The 10,916-nt window shown below is 38.3% G+C and overlaps 1 protein-coding gene across 1 annotated transcript; it reads right to left on the bottom strand.

Annotated features, from left to right (window-relative positions):
* Window positions 1-2,019: 2,019 nt before the first annotated feature.
* On the bottom strand, window positions 2,020-7,284 carry LOC149373051 (uncharacterized). The gene is made up of 3 exons (XM_089597985.1): window positions 6,255-7,284; window positions 4,889-5,846; window positions 2,020-4,837 (listed from the first exon to the last, which is right to left on the bottom strand). The coding sequence occupies exons 1-3, from the start codon at window positions 7,282-7,284 to the stop codon at window positions 2,020-2,022; spliced, it is 4,806 nt and encodes a 1,601-aa protein (XP_089454111.1).
* Window positions 7,285-10,916: the final 3,632 nt, after the last annotated feature.

The raw sequence follows: 10,916 nt of genomic DNA, 5'->3' as shown, positions 1-10,916 counted from the left end.
AACGATAATTAAGTGATAAAAGCCATATCTGAGCCTCCGGGCGATGATGAAACATTAAAAAAAAAAAAAAAAAAAAAAACGTTCAGAGTTTTAAAAGAAAATAGAAGGAGGCTTGCTCGCCTCCTCAAACTTACCATTGCGTATATCTTCTCATAATTTTAGAGCAGTTAACCGTACAAATGTTGTAATTGCGATTGTCTACAAGGGAAGGGGACAAAATGTTTGACACAGGGATTAAAAAATTTTCTCTGTTTTGGGTGGGACCATAATCTCTTCTAACGAGGCTCTTCATATAATTTAGATCGAACTTCACGTACAGGTAAGTTCGTTTGATCATACAATTATATTTCATCGCCTCGTTCTCGAGATTACCATGTAGTTGTTCAGAGACAAGAGCAATTTCATACATGCAAGGGTAGTATTTGTATTACTTGTTTTATTACTATCGTCATTCTGGTCAATATTATTGCTTATGTTATTTTATTATATACATAAATATATGTATGCATGTATTTATTATTAATATTATTTTTTAATTATGTCAAAAACTAGATTCATTTCAATCGTTTGTCAAGCCTACTGTCTACAATAGCAGATGATGTGTATAGAACTAATATTTTATAACTCCATGCCAACTAATTGTATCACTCCCTTAATTCTCTTTAGGCCGAAAAACGTCCTGTAAACGTCTTGCTTTATCATTATCGTTGAATCTAGTTATTTATTTCTACATAAAGCCTAATTCTGTAATAACTTGGTGTACTTGACATCATCAAACTTCTGCTTTAGCAACTTCGTTTGAGACATTCCATCCCCAGTGTTTATTTCTACTTAACTCGCTCAAAAAATTGTAATTATTTTCAATTTCGAGCCTCGAGTTTACGTAGAGTTTAAAAAAAATAAAACTTATATTATTACGTGGATATAAATTTGTATGATGTTTAGAATGCCAAATTAGTCATATAACAAATATTAAATTGTTGTGCATACATAAACAATAATATTTGATAAACGATTTCTAGGAGTTAATTAATTAAAACAAAACGAGTAATAATAGTGCTTAAACAGACTTGAGTATTTTATTAAATAAAACGGTAAAATAACAGTAATGCAGAGTTTAATATTTAAACGAGGAAAGTAAAACCACGTGAACAATATGTAATGTGCGAATAAGACTATTGAAGAATTGCTTTGAAAGGATATAATTATTATAAACTTTGAATCTGACTACTAAAACTGAATAATGACTGTCGAAAATAAACAAAAGAAAGAATTTAAATTAAATGAAACTTATACAAAAGTAAAACCTGACTGTTGGAGAAACAGAAGTCGCAGGTGGACTTTGACGAGGCGAGAAGAAAATGGCGAAAGGGCCTTGAGATGTGCTACTTGTCGACGTCGACGCGTCGTGGAACTGGTGCTGCGAAGAGCTACGTACTAGTTCGCGGCCGAGCAAGGAGTAGGCCGAGCTCGAGCAGAGCACTCGGCTCGTAGGCTTAAGCTGGTGGAAAAGTAGGCAGTGGGGAAACTGACACTTAAAGGGCTACACATTTATTAGCCGTTGCTTTGAGACACAAAGAAATTAATGTAAGTGTGTAAGTTTCCTTCAAAGCATATAAAAGGAATATGATAACGCTCGCCTCGTCAGAATACTAGCACCTGCTACTTCTAAGGTGAACATACCGCCCACTTTGATGCAACGGCATCAAAATCAAAAGATAGAAAAGCCTAACTTCGATTAGAGTCTATCCTTACAGTTCTTTAACTTGAGACTGTATTACACTTATAGTCTAGAAGGATCGCTTATCCTTTTACAAACAAACTAATTCCATACCTTTTTTTTTTTTTTTTTTTTTACTCGCGGTATCTAAACCGAAATCTGAACATAAGTATAATGTCTTTAATTAGTAACATAATAATTAATCAACTTAGAACAATAAAATTGAATTAACAAAAGATAAAATTTGCAATAAAATAAATGTCAATAAACCACTAATTGCCTTCCACTATTACATCGGATTAATTCGAGTCCTTTTTACACTGATTCTTATAACACTGTTCGAGCTCGGGTTCAGTGAGCAACTTAATAACCTTTACAATGGGTCTCTTAAATGTGGAGGTGGCAGTCTTGACGGACACAACTCTTACCAGCCCATCGGAACCCGGATGCGTGTCAACGATTAATCCGAGAGGCCAGGTAGCTGGCGGAGTTGCTTCGTCCTTCAGCAAAACTACGTCACCCTTTTGTAAATTTGATTGAGGCTTTAACCATTTATTGAGTTGTAAATGATGGTGTAGGACTTCTTTTCTCCACCTGGACCAGAAAGAGTTGCGTAGACCTGTGAGTAGCCTCCAGCGGTTGCTCAAGTTAACCGTCTGCTTGGTTTCGTCGTACGGTTCAGGATGCGTTAATAGCGACGATCCCACCAGAAAGTGCGCTGGTGTCAACACCAAGTCTCCACTCGCCTCATTGGTGATAGGGCAAAGAGGTCTAGAGTTTAGACAGGCCTCAATCTTTGCTGCGAGAGTTGACATTTCCTCGTAGGTGAGCTTAGCCTGTCCGATGACTCTGTAAAAATGATATTTAAAGCAACGAACAGCTGACTCCCAGAGCCCTCCAAAGTGAGGGGCTCGCGGGGGAATAAATGACCATTCTACTCCCTGCATAGCAATAGTGTCAGCGATGGTTTTTGCGGATTTTGATGTTCGATTGAACAGCCCTTTCAGCTCAGTGGCGGCGCCTTTGAAGTTAGTCGCGTTATCAGAATACATCACGGCAGGTAGTCCCCGTCGAGCTGAAAATCGAGCAAAAGCAGCCAAAAAAACCTCAGTACTTAAATCTGACGCAATTTCAATATGTACGGCTTTAACGACCATACAAATAAATATAACTATATATCCTTTTGTGGTTTTTGCACCACGGCCCTTTGAAAATAAAATAGGTACAGGGCCAGCGTAGTCCAGACCTGTATGCGTAAAAGGACGAGTTGGATTTAACCTGATAGCTGGCAGCTGTCCCATCAACTGAGTTGAACCCTTTGAATTGAATCTCTGACAAGTTACGCAGCGATGAAAGACACTTGAAGCTACTCTTTGTTCCCGTATAATCCAAGCATATCGACGTAGGTGCGAAAGCATGAGCTGCACTCCCCCGTGCATTGTAAGCTTGTGCGTTTCTTCCATTAAACGTTTAACGAATATGCAGCGACCGGGGAGGATTATTGGATGACGTTCGTTATATGGCAGGTATGAATGCTCGAGTCTACCACCCACACGTAAAAGTCCCTGATCGTCAATGAACGGGTTGAGACGCTTGAGTGGACTGCAAGCTTGTATAGCACTGCCATCAAGCAAGTTCCTCATCTCCATTACAAAATGATAACTCTGAATTGCTCTGAAACATACAATTCGCGACATTCTCCATTCTAGAATATTTAAAGAGTTACCTTTTCTTTCCATGGTCTTATTTGAAACTAATAAACGCCACCGATAACAGTAACCCAATATTCGGAGAATCTTAGCGTAACTTGAATGTTTTTCTAGAGCTGGAAGGCAACTAGATCGAGATGCCTTATCCTTGCCAATTGATGCTCGCTCCTCCTTACAGGCAAAGGCTTGTACTTGTTGCTCCTCTGTGGATTTGAGCAAAGAATTTGAAGGCCAATTTTGCTCTTCTAACATCAACCAGGGAGGTCCATGCCACCACAGGTCATGTTTAGACAGCTCCGACGGTGACAATCCCCTCGTAGCGCAGTCGGCTGAATTATCAGCGGATCGAACATGTCGCCACTTTGCCGTAGGAACTGTAGACATGATCTCACTCGTCCGATTGGCGATGAAAGTTTGCCATCGCGATGGATGACTTTTCAGCCACTCAAGCACCACGTTGGAGTCAGTCCAGCAGTTGATCGTGGCAGGTTGGTGTCCTATGCTCTCGACGACGTGCTTAATTAATCGAACCAATAATGTTGCGCCACAAAGCTCCAGCCTGGGTAGCGTTTGCACTTTCGTCGGAGAGAGTTTCGATTTGGACAATATGAGAGACAATGAGGTACCTGGTTTTACCACGTAGACAGCTGCAGCGTATGCCCTTTTTGAGGCGTCAGAGAACCCGTGCAGGTACCAATCATCATGCTCTTTAAGGCCAATCCACCTTGGAATTCGAAGTATCGAGATATCTTTCATGTCATGTCGAAACTGCGACCAGCGTTGTGACAGCTCAGTTGGTAACGTTGAGTCCCAACCCAAGTCGAGAAGCCAGATGTCCTGTAATATAATTTTTGCAGTAATAATGACAGGGACAATCCAGCCAAGCGGGTCAAACAACCGAGCAATTTCTGAAAGGACTGATCTTTTCGTATAGTCAATTTCTGACTCTTTATTTAAAAACTTAAAAATAAATATATCGTCAGCAGGGAGCCACTTGATGCCTAGAGTTGATACTACCTCGTTTAATCTTAATTCAAACTCGTCGGAGCCCGACAGCCCTATACCTTCCAAAAGCTCGGTCGCGTTAGCTGCCCACTTTCCCAATGACATTCCAGCTGTAGCTAGCAGGCTGATCAGCTGATTTCGGCGCTCCAAAGCGAGCTCGATGGTATCCCCTCCAGAGAAAAAATCATCAACGTAAAGCTGATTATTTACTATCTCTGCAGCGAGTGGATATGAGGCCGCGCCGTCTGTTGCCAGCTGCTGCATAACACGAAGCGCCAGGAAAGGAGCAGCTGCTGTACCGTAGGTCACGGTAAGGCACTTGTAATCCATGATTGGTTGATCGTCACTGTAGCGCCATAGGATCCTCTGCCAGTCACAGTCTTCAAGGCTTACAAGTATCTGTCTAAACATTTTTTTCACATCTGTGGTAAATACATATTTATTAAATCGCCACCTAGTCAAGACCATCAGAATATCAGAATGCAGTTTGGGTCCTGGCAACAGCGAATCATTCAAAGAAATATCATTAGAGTCCCTTTGCGACGCGTTGAAGACTACGCGCACCTTTCTAGGATTATCGGGTCTCGTGACAGCATGATGCGGCATATAATATGCAGATCGATGTAACTGATCAGAAGGTACGAGTTGCATATGACCTAAATCAACATATTCTCGCATAAAATTATCATAAGCTGCTGCAAGGTCCGGGTTGCGTTTTAGCCTTCTCTCGGAGCGCAATAAGCAAGCAGCAGATATTTCACGAGTGTTTTTAAAATTTGGGTTATCTTTCATAGGTAAACGAACAACGAATCTGCCTTCTGAGTTTCGAGAGTGTGTTTGACGGAAGTGATCCTCGCAAAATTGTTCATCCTGATTAAAAAGAGACTTGCGGGGAACTTCCTCAATTTCCCAAAATTTCAATAAAGGATCCTCGACCGAATGTTCAGTATAAGTATGGAAAGTTTGAATAAAATTACTATTGGAACATTGAGTAACTGCAATAGGGCCTGTCAACAACCAACCGAAAACTGAGTGTTGTGCTAACGGAGTGCCGGCTGGGCCATTAATTAATCCACTGAGTATGATCAAAGGATACACATCAGCCCCCAATATGCAATCTACTCGTGTTGGCTCAGAGAAGCGAGGATCAGCCAAATCAATATCTTTTATATGGGGCCAATTAGTATTGGTAACTTTATTTTTCGGCAAAAATTGGCTAAGCTCCGATAAAACCAAAGCGGAAATTGCATGTTGAAAGTTATCTAGTTTATTCGACCCAATAATGAAACTAGCCTCGCTACGAGCCTTCGATCCTACTGCACCTCCTACTCCCGTGACCAATAAATCAACCCTCCTTGTAACAAGACTCAACTGTGATACGACGCGTTGAGATATAAACGATCTCTCTGAAGCTGGATCGATTAAGGCTCTTATAATCAGAGAATCACCATGATCGTTATATATTTTAATCAAAGCTGTCGCTAATAAGATCGAAGAGCCTACCGAAGCACAGTGTGAATGTATTATCTCCTGAGGATGGGTTTGCGAATGACTACTGACAGCTGAACCAACGTTAGCGTCTAGGATCAATTGTGGCTTAGTTGAATTATTTTGAGGAGTTTTAGGTCGAGCACTATCATAGTGTAAACGTGTATGGTGCTTACCTTGACACGTAAAACATCGATTAGTCGAAGGGCATTTATCTGCAAAATGTGTATTTTTTAGGCAATTCACGCAGATCTTTTCACGCTTACATAACTCCCAGCATTGAGCTTGGCTCATCCTTTTAAATTTATAGCAACGGTTAAGTGGATGCTTACCGTTGCAAAGTATGCAAATAGTTGGAGATATTGGGTCGCCACTGGCTTGAGTAGTATTAACTGAAACTACTTTAGTATTCAAGCGGGAATTTTGGGTAGATTGAGGTTTTGAGCGATGGTCACTCGAATCTCCCGACGTTCGCGCTTGCTGTAAAGAGTGTATGCGACGCTCAAGGAATCTAACTAAGTTTTTATACGTGGAAAATCCCTCCGTATTTTCTTCTGCAATCTCCCAAGCTTCCCGAGTAGCTGCATCGAGCTTACGTACAACGTGAAAAACTATAAGATAATTAGTTTGATCAATGGGGCATTCAAGATCTTCAAGTGTGCGGACTGAAGCTTCAGCGCGATCAAGAATATCATTAAAGTCTTGTACGTTGCGAGCGCGAACTACCGGAAGATTTAAAAGGTTATCTAAAGCGTTGTTTAATCTTATCCTTTTATTATCATAACGTCTTACCAATTTATCCCACGCGACATCAAAATTATCCTCCCTTAATTCCAAACCTTGTAGCCGTTGTGCTGCAACACCTTGAACTGCACTCAATAAATGCTGCATTTTTGTGATACAGGGAATAAAAGGCTTATTTATTATAAGCGAAGTGAAACGCTGTTTAAAGCTCTCCCACTCGTCCTGTTTGCCCGAAAATGTTGGCAATGACAGAGGGGGAAGAGAAGCTTGGCTATCTTGAATAATAGGTATGGGACGCGGATCATCGCGGGGAGGTGGGGCTGGGCCTTGTAAAGTTTGAATTCTTGTTATGATAAGCACCTTTGTTTTAACATACTCAGCCTCAATTCTCGTATAAGCATCGTTTTTAAAGTAGTCATATTCCTTTAAATCGTCCTCAAATTCAAGCAACTCATCATGACGTTGGTTAAAAGATTTCCAATATTGTTCGAGTAACTCTAATCTCGTCTTAAAATGTAATAATGTTTGACTTTCTACATTAACCTTATCGGTGGAATTAATATAAAAATTTGTCACCATTTGCGATAATTTAATCTGAGATTTCAGTAATTTATGCATATTGCAATATTTAAATTATATAGATGCGAAATGGATACAAATAGCAATAAATTCAAAGAAGAAAAGAAAAAAAAAGAGAAGAAAAGAAAATCCAAGTATGAAATCAATTACTATATTGATGCGCAGCAAAATTAACGAAACGGCTATCAACGTGCGTGTCACCCAGCGAGCTTGTAAGCAAATGTGAGAAAAAGAAAAAGGAGAGAGAGTGATGTATGTTAGCTTACCAGTAGATCTGAGAATACCTGTCTCTCCTCCCGCTCTCGATGTAATTTTAGCCGAAGACAATGGCTTGTGTTACGAGTTCCGCGGGGCTAAGAAGGAGAAGAAGGGCCCAGCCTACGGCTCGGCTCCTTGTTGCGAAGCACCGCACCAAGAAGAGACCGATAGCTTCCTTGCTCGGCGATTATCTCTCTCCCTTCCTCAATGCTGATCGGCAATCGCTGACTGTGACGTCACCAATGACACGTTGCCCTTTCAACGACCTCTTGGCTTTCTAAACCACGCTCTGCTACCAATGTTTATTTCTACTTAACTCGCTCAAAAAATTGTAATTATTTTCAATTTCGAGCCTCGAGTTTACGTAGAGTTTAAAAAAAATAAAACTTATATTATTACGTGGATATAAATTTGTATGATGTTTAGAATGCCAAATTAGTCATATAACAAATATTAAATTGTTGTGCATACATAAACAATAATATTTGATAAACGATTTCTAGGAGTTAATTAATTAAAACAAAACGAGTAATAATAGTGCTTAAACAGACTTGAGTATTTTATTAAATAAAACGGTAAAATAACAGTAATGCAGAGTTTAATATTTAAACGAGGAAAGTAAAACCACGTGAACAATATGTAATGTGCGAATAAGACTATTGAAGAATTGCTTTGAAAGGATATAATTATTATGAACTTTGAATCTGACTACTAAAACTGAATAATGACTGTCGAAAATAAACAAAAGAAAGAATTTAAATTAAATGAAACTTATACAAAAGTAAAACCTGACTGTTGGAGAAACAGAAGTCGCAGGTGGACTTTGACGAGGCGAGAAGAAAATGGCGAAAGGGCCTTGAGATGTGCTACTTGTCGACGTCGACGCGTCGTGGAACTGGTGCTGCGAAGAGCTACGTACTAGTTCGCGGCCGAGCAAGGAGTAGGCCGAGCTCGAGCAGAGCACTCGGCTCGTAGGCTTAAGCTGGTGGAAAAGTAGGCAGTGGGGAAACTGACACTTAAAGGGCTACACATTTATTAGCCGTTGCTTTGAGACACAAAGAAATTAATGTAAGTGTGTAAGTTTCCTTCAAAGCATATAAAAGGAATATGATAACGCTCGCCTCGTCAGAATACTAGCACCTGCTACTTCTAAGGTGAACACCTAGTCAAGCACCCCTCATGAGTAATTAAGTAAATTACTACATTATTCACAAGTACATATAATTGTCGAATAACTGTATGACCATGAAATTAAACAACTTGAAAAAGTGGTTTTGGGACTCCCTACATTATAAAACTAGTAGTGTTTAAATAATTCATACTGGATACAAAAAAATTGAATCAGAAAATGATACTTGTACGGGTGTGTATATATATATAAATATATATATATATATACCATCTAACACGTCAAACTGAGCGTACGATCAGAAATATTTAAGTTCATCTACCTTCACTTGTGATATTGGGATAGTATTTTAATTATTAGCTAAATACTTTAGTACAACTACACTTGAGTTGAAAGCAACAACAAATTGAACTTCAATTACGTACAAGGCATTTTACACCTTAAAGATACGTTAAATAGAACTTTTTCGTTGGTAGTTTCCAATTTACCTGTAATAAAATTACAAAAAATATTTTGTTATATTTTCCTAACAGTAAAGCAAGTAAGCTGTTAATATAAATGCCGTAAATCATAACCTCAATTAGTTATGAAAACTTAGAATCCCAGAAAATGGAGAACCGGCACTATTACTGCCACAGTTTTGCATTCGCCAGTGTCAAATTACAAAAAAAAAATTTATCATACTCTCTGAACACTAATACAACAAAGCTGTAAGTATAAGTGGCCGCAATCATACCCTATATTAAATGTATTCACTTAGAATCCCAGAAAATGCTCAAAAATAGAGTAACAAGCTTTGAAATGCCATCGATACCAAAATGTTGAATGTCAATAAAACTATGAAATTGAAGGTGATACAGCTAACAAATTGTCGACTGCCATGTGAAAAAATCCTAAAAAATTCTGCTATAGTTTTAGAATGTTATGAAGAAGTTTGCGAGTACATATAAATTTTTTTTTAATTTTAAATTATCTAGAACCAAATTAAATGTTGATAACACTATGTAGGTGAAAATGCTCAACAAAAAGTTTTTCGACTGACATTTGCACAAATCCGAAAAACAACTCAGTTTTAATTTTAGTATGTTATTTTGGAAATCTAAATGTCCATAACTAATTGAGGTTATGATTAACGGAATTCATACATACAGCTTACTTGTGATACTGTTCGGAGAGTAAAACAAACTTTTTTTTGTAATTGTATTACCGATGAATGGGAAACTGCCGCCAAAAAAGTTCTATTTAACATATCTTTTAGGTGTAAAATGCCTTGGTAATAATAATGGTTATGTTTGTCGTTGCTTTTAACTCAAGTATGCTTGCACTAAAGTACACAACTGATAATTGAAATATTATCTTAATATCACAAGGGAGTAGGTTAAATAATCTATTTAAAAATTCCTGCTTGTACCTTTAGTTTCATGTATTAGATGTTATACATATGGGTAATTCTGTCGTAACTTTCTCAGATCAACTTGAAAAATTGTTCAAAAAGAAGTTGGTTAAATAAAAATTCTTTCATGGTATTTCTACTGTACACAACATCAGTAACAAGTATCTGAAGAGATACAACTACAAGATAACTAGTCAAAAGTTACACGAAATGTTATAAGAATCAGTTTTCATCGATTTTTAAAAAATTGTATCTATTTCTAACACATGTAGCTAAGCTTCTTCAACAGTTCAAGTGTTTTTACTGGGCTAAATAAAAGCTGGGGTCAAGACCTATCGATTAAATGAAAATTTGATTCGATTTTGTGCCTCCATTCAAAAGTTACAGCTGTTTTAATTAGAGCGTAAATATCGCTAATAATGTGATTTTGACTAAAATTCAGTATTGTTTATGAAATCCCTATAACTTTTCGTTCGAGGTATGAAATTCAAAGATTTTAATTTAATAAGGTTTTAATTATGACGTCTATGTTTTTGCTTTCATTTAAGCCCAGATAAAGCCACCTAATGGAGTGCACCACGTGGCTACCAAAGTTGGAAGTAGCACCACCGTTTTTGCATTTACGTAGCGAAAAAGGGCCAATTGGACAAAACCCCGAGACATGTGTCTCGTCTTTTAGCCTAATAGTGATGAAAAAAAAGTTTGGCTGGGACTTACTGCTCTCAAAATAAAAAACGGCACTTTGAGGTGAGGTAGGGTCAGAATGCAAAAGTTCAGAATGGAATTTTCAATGTTTGTAGTGCTCGTACAACTCATAGACGTATTACAATGACTTGCCCACCCATACTTTATCTACTTGCCTCAAGCGCAGTAAGGAACTGTAGTTTGCGT

The sequence above is a fragment of the Copidosoma floridanum genome, unplaced genomic scaffold, assembly GCF_036245765.1.
Source record: "Copidosoma floridanum isolate Cflo_tuat_1 unplaced genomic scaffold, Cflo_Japanese_pri ptg000049l, whole genome shotgun sequence".
NCBI lineage: Eukaryota > Metazoa > Arthropoda > Insecta > Hymenoptera > Encyrtidae > Copidosoma > Copidosoma floridanum.
This window is presented reverse-complemented; position numbering and strand designations above follow the sequence as displayed.